Source organism: Megalobrama amblycephala, linkage group LG13 (genome assembly GCF_018812025.1).
Source record: "Megalobrama amblycephala isolate DHTTF-2021 linkage group LG13, ASM1881202v1, whole genome shotgun sequence".
NCBI lineage: Eukaryota > Metazoa > Chordata > Actinopteri > Cypriniformes > Xenocyprididae > Megalobrama > Megalobrama amblycephala.
This window is the reverse complement of record NC_063056.1, coordinates 12,568,546-12,585,422: the sequence shown is the minus strand read 5'-3', so window position 1 is coordinate 12,585,422 and position 16,877 is coordinate 12,568,546. Positions and strand designations below refer to the sequence as shown.

General features: G+C 36.2%; 1 protein-coding gene across 5 annotated transcripts in view; it reads right to left on the bottom strand.

Moving 5' to 3' along the window:
* ulk4 (unc-51 like kinase 4) overlaps positions 1-15,335 on the bottom strand; it is a 244,137-nt gene extending 228,802 nt beyond the window's left edge. For 2 of the 5 annotated variants that reach the window (XM_048152778.1, XM_048152782.1), the window contains exons 1-14: positions 13,184-13,622; positions 12,941-13,078; positions 12,757-12,856; positions 12,502-12,641; positions 11,640-11,808; positions 10,318-10,419; positions 9,159-9,242; positions 8,988-9,063; positions 8,535-8,639; positions 4,307-4,404; positions 3,704-3,773; positions 2,919-2,982; positions 1,310-1,417; positions 1,082-1,142 (exon numbers count right to left, since the gene is read on the bottom strand). In XM_048152778.1, the coding sequence (XP_048008735.1) occupies positions 1,082-1,142; positions 1,310-1,417; positions 2,919-2,982; positions 3,704-3,773; positions 4,307-4,404; positions 8,535-8,639; positions 8,988-9,063; positions 9,159-9,242; positions 10,318-10,419; positions 11,640-11,808; positions 12,502-12,641; positions 12,757-12,856; positions 12,941-13,078 (1,315 nt within the window). In that variant the 5' untranslated portion in view covers positions 13,184-13,622. Of the gene's footprint in view, positions 1-1,081; positions 1,143-1,309; positions 1,418-2,918; positions 2,983-3,703; positions 3,774-4,306; positions 4,405-8,534; positions 8,640-8,987; positions 9,064-9,158; positions 9,243-10,317; positions 10,420-11,639; positions 11,809-12,501; positions 12,642-12,756; positions 12,857-12,940; positions 13,079-13,183; positions 13,624-15,289 lie in introns of those variants that run through there. The other 3 variants (XM_048152779.1, XM_048152780.1, XM_048152781.1) reach the window with 3 other exon arrangements.
* Between the last annotated feature and the right edge of the window lie 1,542 nt (positions 15,336-16,877).

Below are 16,877 nucleotides of genomic sequence, written 5' to 3'. Positions count from 1 at the left end.
CCACTACAGTAGCATTCCTGTATGTGATGCAGTGCCGTCTAAGGGCCCGAAGATCAGGGGCATCCAGTATGGTTTTCCGGCCTTGACCCTTACGCACAGAGATTGTTCCAGATTCTCTGAATCTTTGGATGATATTATGCACTGTAGATGATGATAACTTCAAACTCTTTGCAATTTTTCTCTGAGAAACTCCTTTCTGATATTGCTCCACTATTTTTCGCCGCAGCATTGGGGGAATTGGTGATCCTCTGCCCATCTTGACTTCTTAGAGACACTGCCACTCTGAGAGGCTCTTTTTATACCCAATCATGTTGCCAATTGACCTAATAAGTTGCAAATTGGTCCTCCAGCTGTTCCTTATATGTACAATTAACTTTTCCGGCCTCTTATTGCTACCTGTCCCAACTTTTTTGGAATGTGTAGCTCTCATGAAATCCAAAATGAGCCAATATTTGCCATGACATTTCTAAATTTTTGATATGTTATCTATATTACATTGTGAATAAAATATAAGTTTATGAGATTTGTAAATTATAGCATTCATTTTTTTATTCACAATTTGTACAGTGTCCTAACTTTTTTTGGAATCGGGTTTGTATAAGGGGGAAGTAACAACACAAATCTGAAAAATGCAACAAAAAATAAATCAAATTGCAAATATTTATATTAAATCCTATATTTGTTTATATGTTCATTGTTTTTATGTCAACACTATCAATGGCAGAATGAATCTGCAGCAGTCAGGTGGTACAAGAAAGAGCTCTGTAAGTTGTTTACGTTAATTATTGTAATGTTATGTGCTTTGAGACATGAGGTAATTTAATGCCTTCTCTCATCTCATGACGCTTTGCAGACTCTGCTGTGTGCGTTCATGTGTTTTGAAGGAGGTGAGGCCTCTGGGATCGAATGCTTTCAAAGCTAGCTTGCTATTGCTAACTTGAAAACTAGATTCAAAGTACAATTCATAAAATAATTATTTATGTAAACTTGAACCAACCAATTCATTAAAAACATCTATAGAATGTGATTAAAAACACTAGATGATTAAAAAAAAAAAAAAACATGAGATCTTCCAGTTTACCTGAGTGTGCTGGTACACAAAGCGTTTTGGGGTCAAAACGAACTGGAGCAGTCTTTAAAATCTAAAAATAGAGCAGAATTACACAGAATTAACTAAAACTCTAATTAACTAACCCACAACTGTTGGTTAGACAGAACATTGTTATATTCACAACAAAATAGGGACACAAAGTTTAGACAACAGGACCCTCAGACATGGTCTATATTGTTGGACTGAAGGTCTCTTTACCTTTGGGTTATCCATGATGGGAGTCACTGTGATGTCATTGTCTGTGTATAAAAGTGATTTAATACAGGTGTTTATGTCACTCTGCTCCTCCACCATAACACTGGATTCCTATGAAACACATGCAACACAATCCTTTTATTGACACTGCTTAAAAAGTACTATAAAAATTATATTTAACACTGGTGTTAACTTCTGGCAAACCGTAAAACTATATTCCTGCACCACTGCAAACAATAATCCAGAGCAAGGTTATCGAATCGTATTCCACCACCTTCCTGCAGAAATTAGCTCCAACCCACTCAAGCACACCTGCCTGGAAGTTTCTAGTAATCCTGAAGATCTTGATTAATTGGTTCAGGTGTGTTTAATTAGGGTTGAAGCTAATGCTGCCTTCATGTGCTATTGGAATTATAGTAAAGAATTTCCTAGTTAAAAATTGGATATGAATGCACTCTCAAGTCGTATTTACCGTATTTAAGTTGGGCGGGCCATAAACTTTAAACATGGCGGAGGGGAGAAAGATTGCTGCTGTGACTGGCATTATTTATTAGTTAGTATTTAATGTGGCTATCACTATAGGTGAATGTTAATCAGCTCCCTGGCTTCCTAGGTCATGAACCAGTATATCGTGTACACAAATTCAGACACTAGTAAGGACCCCTGACCCACATTGGAACACTTTTTCATGGTGCACTGTGGGACTTTTTAGGGAGCAAACGTTTCAGTGCATTGGAAGGATTTTACAATTGAGACAGCCCTTAAAATGGCCGACTCCCTGATCGCACTGACTCTAAACTAGGGAGCTGATTAAGACGCACCCAATATCTGTCTCATTTTGAAGGCTGTGCCCTCCAGAGGTCACATTTGTCGGGCACATATGTCAAGGATGTCCCATTTCAGAAAAGACACCCCTATAAAATTGATTGCTATTCCTTGCAAGGTGTAAATTATTGTCATTTCTTTCTTACCTTGGAATTTAATAGTTACTTTTCTGAAAAGAGGCAGCCTCAATGATGTGTGCCACGCACAGCCTTCAAAACACAGCAAATGTGCTTGAGGCAAACTGAAATGTTAAATATATCCAGTAGATGGTGCTGTGGTTTAACAAAAGATATTCTGCAAACATATGCAAGCCTGAGGTTAACTGATAAACAAGCATAAGGAATAAACTAATGGCTCAGCTTTCCACTGTGATGTTTTGTTGTTGTTTTTGTTTTTTTATATGGACTGTGGGACATTTTACAAAACATTTCACAAAAATAAATTTGCAATAATATTTAAATGTAAATATTTAAATAAGTATTTGGACACGTTCTGGTTATCAAACTCTAGTAGAACCTGTGGCTACACACTGCTAGAGCACTTTAGTAAACCTGAGGGGAACTGACTTTATACACCCACTATAAATTACAGTGGGACTAGTTAAAAGCCATTGCAAATCTGGCTTAGAAAATTGAAGTTAGTTTTGAGAAAAGCAAGCATAATTTTCTGAAGATGCCACTTGGTTTGATACTTTGTTATAATGCAATGTTTGTACAGTTCTAAGTGTGTCTTAAGGGTTCAAATACCTTTTTGGAGGGCAACTGTATGGTTGTGCTTGTGAACGTACTTGAATTTCATGCCGATTGTCTTCATTCTCTCTAGCCGTGCTTGTTCTGGGAGTTGGTCTGGAACTGTTTGATCAGAGATACAAAACACAACTGAAATATACTGGAATATCCTGATACTAGCATTGAACACTCCTCATGACATACCACACTACACACACTTAACTGAATGTCTCATGATCTTAAAACCTTTTCATCTAAAAGTTTGAAATTAGTTTTGTAGACAAATGTAAATTGTGCCTACACATACTTTTCTTCACAAAACTAAAAGTTTCATTTTATTTAAATTTTTAATGAATGAGTTAGACCAGATGCAAAAAAAGAAGAAAGAGAAGAAAAAGCAGGCAACAATTGTCCAGTATACAGTTCTTTATTTAAAAAAGAAAAATGTTTTATATATTTTTTAAAAAATAAGAATAAATAATAATAAAATACATTTTTATTTAACATATATATATATATATATATATATATATATATATATATATATATATATACACTTTTTATTTATCTCATAGTGAGGACTTTACTACTAGTAGTAGTATTGTTAAAAATAGTAATGATTAAAATACATTTAAAAAAAATGTGTTCAAGCATTTGAGTGGTAGTGTACATTAAGAGAAAGAAACTAAAATGTTCTGATTTGACTATATTTCATAGTTCACAAACATATCCAAAGAACACAGAAGTATCCATATCTACATGAAATAGGCACATTAAAGTGTTTATGGAGGATTTTGAGTTCAGAGAGATATAAATTAAGATACAGGAGACTGAGTTGAGGTACCTGAGGAGGAAAATTGCTTCTTTGGAATCACCGTCCAGCGCAGACTTTGGTCTAAACTCAAACACATTATCTATGATACAAAAACATCACAAAGAAAAGGTCGGACAAAACATAATGATGACAATAATGTCCTCCTATAATAAAAAATAACTCTTTTGTATAAATATTGAATTTGTTAACACTGTAAAAGATCTGTAGAACAGATTTTTTTTTTTTTTCTATACAGCTCTACTGTTCCAAATGATGCTCATTTTAACAGATTACATTTTAACACAATGTACAGCACAAAAGAGTTTCAATGATTCACGGTTACATAACAAGCTCACTCTTCTGTCATGTAGTCCCTCTCTGATAATATGCAATGGTGGTATTAACCAGCAGCAATCTAATCCTTGAGTGTACGGATGTGTGTGTGATTTAATACTGAACATAAATATAATTTGTACAGTAATGCAAACTGAACATGAGTTGTACAGGCTGACACATGTGTACGTGCTTGCCGACCACACATGCACAGAGCATAGGCATAAAATCCACAGACCCTTTGCAGGCACATAGAGTGTGTGTGGCAGGACGTGCTGACTCTCATGTCTGTTGCATTACCTAATGTGAAGGACTTGCTGAGGTTTGGGCTGGCTGGGTCAGCAGGTGCTGTCTGTGCTTCATCTGCTGTCTGAGAAGTCACAGGGGCCAAATGCAGGCTGAAACACACACAATTGGAGAATACACTAGACAAATGTAAAAATAAATGGGTCATATTTTACAAGATAAAAAAAGAACTGAACAGGATGTTTCTTTTTTTTTTTTTTTTCTTTTTTTTTTTTGCTGGTATATATAACAAAAATAACATAACACTCACTGCCATAATATGGTAATGAAAATCATCCTGCCTGGAGACAATAGTTCGATTTTTGTTTTTAATAAAATCACTAAATACAACACTACAAATACTACCAAGATGTACAAATTCAAAGGTAATTTGATTTATCTGATCGTCACTGGTAAAAATATCACTGGTGTGTCTATAAATCAAAAGTTTTGGGGTTGCAAGATTTTAAAGGGATAGTTCACCAAAAAAATGAAAATTCTGTCATCATTTACTCACCCTCAAATTGATCCAAACCTGTGTGAATTCCTTTCCTCTGCTGAACACAAAAGAAGATATTGTGAAGAATGTCAGTAACCAAACAGGCAATGGTCCCCATTGACTCCCATAGGATTTTTTTTTTTTTTTTTTTTTTTTTTTTTCTTCCCATACTATGGAAGTCAATGGGGTCCATCAACTGTTTGGACACACATATTCTTCATATAATCTTTGTGTTCAGCAGAAAAAAAGAAATTCATACAGTTTTGGAACAACTTGAGGCTGAGTAAATGATGACAGAATTTTCATTTTTCGGTGAACTATCCCTTTAAAGTTTTAAGTTAAGTTTTTGAAAGAATTATCTTATGACCACGGTTACGTTTATTTGATCAAAAATACATAAAAAAAGTAATATATGGAATATTATTGTAATTTATTATTATATTATTATTTCAATTTAAAAAAAGAAATCCTCCTATGGGAAAACTGAAGTGTCACATGATCCTTCAGAAATCATTCTTATATGCTGATTTGGTGCTCAAGTAACATTTCTTATTTTATATGCATACTTGTGGTTGAATCACAATGGTCTTTGTTTTGGCCCACTCACAGCAGCTGACACCAGCTCAGATCAGAATCACATCCCAAAGTCAGCATCACTCCACACTTTCAGACTTCATCAGATCAGCTGGAGCGTATAAGTTTTCTATTCAATCAATCTGTTTTGTCTTAAAACATCTACATGCACACATTAATGTCTTCATTTCATGACCTGACCTATATTTAAACTTGGTCAATAACTTCTGATTCTTCATTGTAAATAGCAACACAATTGCATAAACATAAGTACACACTATCCTGGACTCATAAAACAAATGACTTAGGAACAAATGAAACAGATGTGGTCTGTTTTTAGTGCAGGAAGCGCCAATACTACTGAAAAAGCTTTTTATAACCTGCATTTGTTGTGTTTGCTAGGATGGGACAATGGCTTATTGTGTAAGGCATTGTGCTGAACACACAGGCAGTGTATGAAGTGTGCCATAGGGCTGTTTCCCCACTCAATGCATCAGTGCTAGACTGAGAGCTTCTGTGCACAAGATGATCTACAGAGCCATATACAAACACCAGACTTTATAAAGGGGACCTATTATGCCACTTTTTAGATGTAATATGATGTATGGTGTCCCCAGAATGTGTCTGTGGAGTTCCAGCTCTAAATACCTCACAGATCATTTATCATACCATGTTATAAATGGAAAAGGAAAAAGGAAAAACATGCTGTTTTCGTGCATGTATCTTTAAATGCAAATGAGCTGCTGCTCCCTGCCTTGCTTTCCAGAAGAGGGCGGAGCCTGTACATCTTGTGCCTCAGATACTCTGCCAAAAACTAAACATCTGTTTGGTTTTGATTATCATCTCGTATCGCGTCAAGCTCACATGATATTGCAGTTCTTCATCTTCATGAAAGTTTATTATCTGCATGAACTTCAAAGCCATATCAGTCTAAACTTCTGATATATGGTTTTCTGAGCGCACACACGTGCTTCTGCCAAAACCGCACTTTCGTATTCTTCAAAAAGCTTACGCTGTATGTCCTATTCCCTGTACTTACGGAAAAAACAGAACTGGCGCTGCATTCGTAAGTAGAATAGAGAAGGCGTATACAGTGTAAGCTTTTTTTAAAGGTGCCCTAGAATTAAAAATTTTATTTATCTTGGCATAGTTAAATAACAAGAGTTCAGTACATGGAAATGACATACAGTGAGTCTCAAACACCGTTGTTTCCTCCTTCTTATATAAATCTCATTTGTTTAAAAGACCTCCGAAGAACAGGCAAATCTCAACATAACACCGACTGTTACGTAACAGTCGGGATGATTAATATGTACGCCCCCAATATTTGCATATGCCAGCTCATGTTCAAAGCATTAGACAAGGGCAGCCAGTATTAACGTCTGGATCTGTGCACAGCTGAATCAACAGACTAGGTAAGCAAGCAAGAACAATAGCGAAAAATGGCAGATGGAGCAATAATAACTGACATGATCCATGATATCATGATATGTTTAGTGATATTTGTAAATTGCCTTTCTAAATGTTTCATTAGCATGTTGCTAATGTACTGTTAAATGTGGTTAAAGTTACCATCGTTTATTACTATATTCACGGAGACAAGACTGTCGTTATTTTCATTTTTTAAACACTTGCAGTCTGTATAATTCATAAACACAACTTCATTCTTTATAAATCTCTCCAACAGTGTGTAATGTTAGCTTTAGCCACGGAGCACCATCAAACTCATTCAGAATCAAATGTAAACATCCAAATAAATACCATACTTATGCGATTAGACATGCTGCATGACAAACACTTTGTAAAGATCCATTTTGAGGGTTATATTAGCTGTGTGAACTTTGTTTATGCTGGTTAAGGAAAGCGCAAGCTCCGGGGGAGGGGAGCACGAGATTTAAAGGGGCCGCAGCCTGAATCGGTGCATATATAATTATGGCTCAAAATAGGCAGTTAAAAAAATGAATAAAAAAAAAAAATCTATGGGGTATTTTGAGCTGAAACTTCACAGACACATTCAGGGGACACCTTAGACTTATATTACAGCTTTTAAAAAGACGTTCTACGGCACCTTTAAGAATACGAAAGTGCGGTTTTGGCAGAAGCACGTGCAAGGCAATCATTTGTGTTTATAAAGCATATACATTTACATTTTTTTTCGAAAATGGTTTCGCTAGATAAGACCCTTATTCCTCGTCTGGTATCGTTTAAAGCCCTTTGAAGCTGCACTGAAACTAATTTTGACCTTCAACTGTTTGGAGGCCATTGAAGTCCACTATAAAGAGAATAATCCTGGAATGTTTTCGTCAAAAACCTTTTCGACTGAAGAAAGAAAGACATGAACATCTTGGATGACATGGTTGTGAGTAAATTATCAGGATTTTTTTTTTTTTTTTTTTTGAAAGTGAACTAATCCTTTAAATGACAATTTATTTTATTTTATATAATTTGAATTTAATTAAGAAGAATTAAATTATTTATTTTAATTTAAGCTAAAATACGTTTACTACTTTTCCCAATATTTTATGTTGCTTAGAAATAAATATGTTGTGTTCAAAGGGAAAAAAGTTGTTGTTTTTTCAAGACATTTTAAAATAACACATTTTAGAGCTGTAATAGCAATAACTTGATACCGTGATACCGTGATATTTTTGCTTACGTTTACCATACCATCAAAATCTCATACTGGTCCATGCCTAGCGGGTCTGTTACATTGCATAGAAACTGCAAACAGGTTATTCTGAGATGCTTCTTATGATTTATGAGGATTAAAAAAAGGAGTGGGTGGATTTTTACCATTATAGGGTGGTTGTGTACACACTGTGCCGACACACATTTATTTTCAAACACCATGTAAGAGCAAGTGAATTTTGCATAATAGGTCCCCTTTAAAGTCAGCATTAAATGGAAGTTGTCAAAGTCTCTTCTTCCTTGTTGTGACATAAATCCGAGTGAAACGGATTCTCGAATAAGAAAAAATGTACTTGATTTTGTCCACTGGAAACTGATTGGATCGTTGTTGTTTGTTATTGGTCGATCTCACATGAGTGACAGGTTGCCCTGCCCTTGCGCCAGTAAACATTTCATCGGCGATGGGCTTAATAAAGAACGTAACACTTAACAGAACAATGTCAAGAACACCAAATGGATATTTGGCACTACTGTCAAATGTACCTTGATATCAGTGAGACGTCATCCTGCCCTTTTCCCATAGTGATGTGTGCATCTGACAACACTTCCCTCCAGAATGGGTGAGATACTAAAAGGTCCCAGCTTAACCTACAGATGACAGTAATTTAGGAGATTCACAGATGAGTACTGAAGTGACAATGTTAATGTAATGTGACATGTTCAATGGTGTGGAAAGAGTGAATGATTTTATTCCTGGTCCTATCATTCATGGTACTCTAAGCAAATGTCCAAGACAATGAATTGCTTTTTTTTTTTCTTTTTTTTTAATTAAAGAGCTGAAAGAACAATTTGGTGTCTATCATTGTATCCATCTCATATCACAAGTAATGAGAAATGAGTGATCACATCACTCAATACTTATGAATTACTTATTATAAAATAATAATTATTAGTAGTAGTAGTAACAAAGTAAAGTAAATACTGTAAATGCTGCACCTTTTCACTGGGTCTTTCTGAAGTAAACCCATGACCAGCCTTGCAAACTCTATGCTGGGCTGTGAGAAAGCAGGTTCTTAAAAAGAGAATATATGTCATTACATGTGTCATAAAAGGAACACTTAAAAAAAACAATATCAAGTACAATATGTCAAAGGTCAGGTGTCAAACCTTTTTGTCTTAGGGGTGGAGGATCTTCATTTAAAATTAGATCAACTAGACCAGTCATACTCTCAGAGACAAAGGGTGGTTTGCCTTGGAAACAAAAGAGAAAATGAGACAGAGAACTGAGTAACACTTTACTTGAAGCCTTTATGTATAATGTATCATATAGCTGCTCATAATGTATGTTGTAATGCATTATATCTTTTCATAAATACTTGTAACGAAAGTTAAAATGCATTATATTTGCAGATTCCTTGTTACATCTGAAATTTGCTGTCTGTCATGTGTTTTAATGCATTATACTTTCTAAATGTGTAACAATGAATAGATATGTAATTTAAAGCATCATGGGCCAGATTTACTAAACCAGGCAAATTAGTGTGAGAGCGCAATTCCACAAATGCACAGGTGGGAGTGGCAAGTTTTGCGTGTGATCTACTGCTGACACGCAAATTAAGAACATCATTTACATAACGACCAACACAATCTACCAAGAGCAGTGCACATTAGCGTTGGGTCTCAAATAAGCAGAGCTGATGCTCATCAGGTGCGGGTCGACACACAACTTGTTACATGTAATATACGTATAACGTCTTCGTCTGGCATTCCGAAGAAATAAATATGAGTAGAAAATATTTTCTCCAGTCTACCACGTGCTCTCTGTTCTCTGCTGTGTCTCCTCCTAGCAGCAACAATTGCAGCCATGTCATAAAATGGGTTAAGACATGCTCTTTGGGCGTTAAATAATGGTGCAAATACCAGTAAATTGATGAGTGCAAACATTAGTCAATCACGTTTTATTTAAATGCTCTCCTCCCATAAATTTTGCCTCTGAAAGGGAAACTCCTACACATGCAATAAGGTCAGACGCAAAAACAACTCAGTCCACACCTTTTCAGCACTAATTTTGCACTGCTTGTCTTTAGTAAATCCCGACAGCAGTTTTTTAATGTCAAAAGAAGGTTTGCGCTGGTGCAAGCTGTTAGTAAATCTGGCCCTATAACTGTAATTAGATTACAATGCATAATAAGGTGCAGTACACAATAGGCATTAAAACACTTTTATAATGCATTATATATAAAGGCTTTAGGTAAAGTGTTACCAAAACTAAAATTGAAAATTACATATCAATTTGACTAGATATTAAAATGGTAAAATGTGTAACCTGTGAACATTTCATAAAGGATGCAGCCTAACGCCCACAGGTCACTGCAGACACTGGAGTCTGCTCCTCTCAACACCTCCGGAGCGCAATACACAGGAGAACCTGCCAGAACAACATCTTATGATAAATCATACAAGTGCACGGTGAAGATATTACAGGTCATTAGAAAATTAGATATAGATAGATAGATAGATAGATAGATAGATAGATAGATAGATAGATAGATAGATAGATAGATAGATAGTCGGATGCGTATCATAATATTGGATCTGTGCATTCGCTCTTAAAGTGACAGTAGCCTATAAATACCTGCTGGTGTCTATGTAATTAAAGGGTTTGTTCACCCAAAAATGAAAATTATGTCATTAATGACTCACCCTCATGCCATTCCAAACCCGTAAGACCTCCGTTCATCTTCGGAACACAGTTTAAGATATTTTAGATTTAGTCCGAGAGCTTTCTGTCCCTCCAATTAAAATGTATGTACGTGCACTGTCCATGTCCAGAAAGATCACAGACGTGCACGGCGCATGATAGAAAACAGAACGTGGGTCAATAAATTGTGTTTTTTTATTAATGTGTTGCTATTATGTGCAGCAGAGTAAGTGACACGTGTTTACTGTATGTGCGCTGCATGTAGACAGTTTTCCGCTGCTTGCAAGCAGCCTATTTTGAGGAGACAGCTGATTACCTTTCATTTGCCACTCTGATTGCACTCGCAAAGCACGACTACACTGCAGGCTCACTCCTGCTCGAATCCACGGTAAATCATCAACACTGTCATCTCTTACATGTGTTTTATTGAAGTAAATACATTATAAATCGCGAAAACGCATGCATAGGTTACTTTACTTCCTGAACAAGTGCGCACCCGAGTCCGTGTTGCTTTCATATTCACCCGAACCACGGCAGAGATCGAGTGCAACCGAACTCAGACCACCTCCTTCAGGTAGTCTCGATTTTGGTACCCCGGTGCACACCTGGGTTCGCATGACAGCTTTCACATTAGCAATTTTTCATGCGAACCGTGCCCTGTTACAAACTAAACTGCCAGTGTGAAAGCCCCCTAAATTTAATTGATACAGTGAACAGAACACTATAGTGTTACTTTACATTTAGGCCTAATTTTTAGGCTACATTTCTGTACCTGATATATATATATATATATATATATATATATATATATATATATATAACTTTTTTGTATTTATCTATGCTTGTAATTAGTGTATTTTTTTACTGACTGTTCATTTGCATTTAATAATGTTTGAACTTTTTTTTGTTTTGTAAATGTGAACAGTGAAAGTGATAGTCCTGCTGACCTTTAATTCTGTTCCTTATGTTTTGTGGAGAAACAATGCTCTCTTTACAGTCTCCAGCTCCCATCTCCTCTGCCATCACAAGAGAGAAAAACTCCTCCAGACTTTCTCCTTCAGCTTTGGCCAGGCAGAAATTGGAGTACTTTAGAGTTCCTGGTCCATCCAACAAAATCTGCATGAATACATAATAACATATTAGCTAAGATTTGAGAAAAATGAAAGGCAAAAAAAGACTATCGGTATATAAACGTAATCTTATCCTAACAGCGTTTGTTTTAAATGAGTAGTTGTTTTATTTATTTAGCACCTTTCTAACTTCAATACTACTTGTAGAAAAAACAAACTTAAGAAAACAAAACAAAACAAAACATAAAAACAAACAGTTTGATAAGGATCACATCATTATCATAAGTCGAGCATACTAAATGGGATAAATAAGTAATATAAAACAGCATAGAACAACATAATAACATGGTATCAAAAAGAATGTGTTTTTAAAGGGTAGAAAATATTAAATCTGCACGAAACAGAAGTCGCTATTACTTTTCTTCCCTATTGTGAAGTAAATTCGAGTGAACCTTCTTCTTGAATGAGAAAAAATGTAGGGCGGGACTTTGTCCAACTGGATTTGATTGGATCGCTGTTGTTTGCTAATTGCTGTGATCTCATGTGAGTGACAGGTTGTTGGAGGAGAGCGATTATTTTCCTGCACACCTCATTTGAGAAGAGATGTTATTCCGAGGGGGGTATTTTGTTTTATACCTAGAAGCAGCCCACTGTAAAACTCTGTTTACGGTGTAATATGACACCAGCTCAGGATGGAGATACATTACAATGGCTTGCCTAGCAGGTGTGATGCTTATACCTTTGCAGGTGTGAGATCTGAGACTACAATGCCAGAGTCATGGATGTATTTAAGACCTTTTATCAGGTCAATGGAAAACTCTCGCACTACATCCTCAGACAAGCACTCATCTTGAGCGATCAGTGCTGCCAGGGATCCACCTAAAAAAAAGAAAAAAACTTACAGTCAAGCAAAACACAAGCATTAGATTTCAATAGCTAGAAAAGCAGGTATTAGAGCAGACTTAGTACACTGATAAAACTTTAGAGATCTCACCTGTGCACATCTCCACCACCAGCCACAGATGGTTGCTAGTCTCATACCATTCATAGAAAGAAACCACATTGTCATGCTTAATGTCATGGGCGAGTCTCACCTGTGGAGATAATGTGACATTTATCAAACATAGGGATACAGTTTGTTTAAAACAAATAGCTGAAGAAATACTACGTTTACATACATGGTTTGTTAATTCAGGTCTCTTGGATTTGTCACTGCAGATGATGGCCACGAAATGTATGCTGCCTTTCCTTCTGCCCTTATAAACAACTGATCTGCTACCTCTCCCAATCTCTTCATACAAAATAAAGTTCTCCATCTATGCAGCGATAAAAAAGCACGAACATTAACGCCAATACAACCTTCTAAAACACGTCAGCTTTGAAAGCCAGTGTTTAGATGCAAAATAATCACATAAACACACCTTCAAAGTCTCACGTAAGAATGAGAGCTCGAGCTCACTGGCAGTACTAACTACAAACACAGCTTCCTGGCCATACAGACGCTACGAATATTCAATAGTACACACGCGGACCGATTAGCACCATATTTAAAACATTTCCCTGTTCTTTTTGTAATGTTTCAACAATTTATTGGGCTTAAATGCGGGTGTACGTTAGTTATCTTTTGTATAAGTTTCTCTACGCGCGGTAGGCAACTGACAAACGGACACAAAATTAGAAGCGAAACTAACTCGCGGGAGGGGAAGTCGTCTCAGTCATAAGACCAAATCGTTTAAAATAGTAATTTTAATTATAATTATATAATATCATTGCATTTGTAAAAAACATACATTTTGAAAATATTTGTATAAATATATTTAAAAATTAAACGTATGCCTTTTTCATATCTGTGTTCAACTTCCAAATATCTCAACACCCCTACTATTGGACGATCCCTCGTTGCTAGGATACAGAAGAGGACGCACTCTTGAGTTTAGGAAACATGTTCCACTGAGCATGCGCCTCCGCAGCATCCGGTTACAATTCGCCGCCTTCTCTAATATTTACGTTTCCATATTTAAAAAAAAAAAATACATATTTAAATGTGTCAAATATTTAATATTATGTAACCATATACATTAATATTCGCTTTGTATTTTTAATTAATATATTGATGAAGTAACCTGTAACATTACTGACACTTTTTTCTGTCACTTTGTGAGTGTGCAAAACTACGGAGCCCCTAAAGGGTGGTCGTGGTGGACGGTCCCTTAAGACCCGTCTCTCCGCCCCCTGTTCATAGAGACCAATTTATTATAAAGCACATTTGAGGAAAATTGGGTTGTTGTAGCTCGTTGTCTAGGTTACTATGATTGGAAGTAGCTGCATTTGTATTTTAACAACGTTTAGCTCACGAGTTATTGATCCGGGAAGCTCGAACTCCTGAACTCCTTGACTTAAGCACTGACCGCATTTCCTCATATTTGAGTCCAACAACTTAAAATTATGAGCTGCTTATTATTTCTGTGCATTATTAACGTATGAAGCTGACTGAAACACTACTGCCAGCCAGCAGGGCATTAAAGAGGAAGTGTTTGTCCGAGCTCACAGCAAGGGACGATAACGATATAGTATCTTTGCGAGGGAACACAAAAGTTTTGTGAGGGAACGCAAAAGATTTTGAATTAAAAAAAAAAAAAAAAAATGTCCTCCCATACCCAATTTTTTCCACCACCACGTCCTTTTAGGGGCTCCGTACAAAACAATCATTCCAATAAAGTGGACTACGTTTAAACTTAAATTGAACGTACATCATTTGATTATAAAGAGCAGGAATAAAAAGAGCGAACAACGGTCACCCACATGGAAAAAACCTATATAAACATATATGTTTCAATATAAGTTTGATATAGGTTTTACATATATGTGACATATATAAAATTGGCCGTTTTCCTATATTATATGTACATATATGTACACATATATGTACACATATATGCACACATATATGCACACATATATGCACACACATATATGCACACACATATATGCACACATATATGCACACACATATATGCACACACACACATATATATATATATATATATATATATATATATATACACACATATATGTACACATAATATAGGAAAACGGCCAATTTTATATATGTCACATATATTAAAAACCTATATCAAACCTATATTGAAACATATATGTTTATATACGTTTTTTCCATGTGGGACCAATTTCACGTGTTCGTGTAGCGGTGTGTTTTCTGCGTTGTGTCGTAATCAAAGACAGACTGCGAAAAATCTTGCCATCAGGTCCTCACTTTATTCTGTATAACACAAATGGCAATATATGAGGACTTGTGCAGCATACAAACAGCATGCGGCAGCAACGCACAACGCTGAGAAAGAGAGATATTAAAAGTAACTTAAGTAAAGAAAAATAATCAACGAAACATCTGAATGTACATCACAGAGGGGTTTTGGATTACAATCATACAAATATATCATGTGAATTCAGCTGTTACATGAAACATGGCCTTAATTGAATCACCGCAAAAACTTTGTGCGACCTACCGCTGTGATGTCTCATGCAGACTGGGAAGCAGCAAAGTGCGTCAACACCCCAAGTCAGCATGGCGGCAGGAAACCCCAAATATGGTCATGGCAAGTGGAATCACAAAATAATTGTCTAAATACATAACTGCTACATTCGCACATACATAAGTTCTTGCATAATTTTTTTCGTTAATTCTTAGTTTTTGCCTTGATAATAGAAAATATGAGCTAGGCATCATGTATGACAGTCAAAAATGAGATATGAGCTACAAAATGACCAGATCCTGCCATTAGCTATATAGAAGACATATCTTGTATGTATAGGGCATATATATGGATATGAAGAAGCAATACAGGAGACCTATATTTCCTGTATATGCACATATATGCACCTCAATTTTGCCTATATGTGGCATATATACACATATATGCAGTATATATACGCATATATGCAGCATATATATAGCATATATGCAGTATATATGCGCATATATGCAGCATATATATTATCATATATGTGCATATATGCAGCATATATGTACATATACACTGCATATAGGTTTCATATATGCGTATATATCCACATATAGGTTCTTTCCATGTGGGCAAACATGCTTATGCTGTCTTCAAAATGTAATTGTGAAAGAGTTGCAAAAGCTCTACACTGAGAATGGGGAGTGGCGTCAGGCTCTCATAGAGAGAGAGGGAGGGTGGGAAAAAGAGATCAGTGTTGTATGTCTGGGGCGGAGAGCAGCGTGTGATACCGGCTTTTCTGATGAGATTCTGGGCATCATAACGTCCTTATTATTGGGAATTGTATATCACCTCTATTTGCTCTTCTTTCGCCCAGAGCTTCGTTGAGGGGAATTACAGATGTTCGGATCTCCTAAAGAACAGAAATACCAAACTGGGCAGTATCGCTGTGCTACTTTTTATTCAGCAGGTCCATTGAAAGGCAGCCAGGGATCACTGACTTTGTTTTTGGATTATTACGAAATAATGTCCACTACGTCGTAAAAAGTTTGTCGGTTAAATAGCCTACTAAATAATTTAGTTTTACAACTCTCAGGTTCTAAAAAAAAAAAAAAAAAAAAAAAAAAAAAAAAAACAGGATTGTCTTCAACGACTTTTCAAGTAAACCTGCATCTGATCTGGACTATTTGTATTGTTTTTTGCTTTAAGGACAGCCTTCATCATATGGTAAGATGACACACACACACACACACTCACACAACATCATCGCCTTTCATCATCTAAATATGTTTAGCCATTGTGTATGTATGCTGTCTGTGTCCCAAAATCTAGTGAGCTGCCTAGCTAGACAGCTGACTGGAATGATGCCAAAAAGTGCTGCAAGAAGCCGGCTTATTTACGTTTTGAGACACATCCATACGTTTAGATGCTGGTCTGTTGGCTCGTTTATTTATGGCACCTTTCAGCTTGGCCAGACTGGGAGACCAGCTGAAGACCAACCACTGTAGGCTCAGTGGAGAAACATCTATCCTATGACTTGACTTCATGCCCAACTGCAAACTTCAGCATGCAACTTTTAATAAGCTCTCACTACAACTCAAGCAGATTATGGAATCCGATTACATCAGTCTCA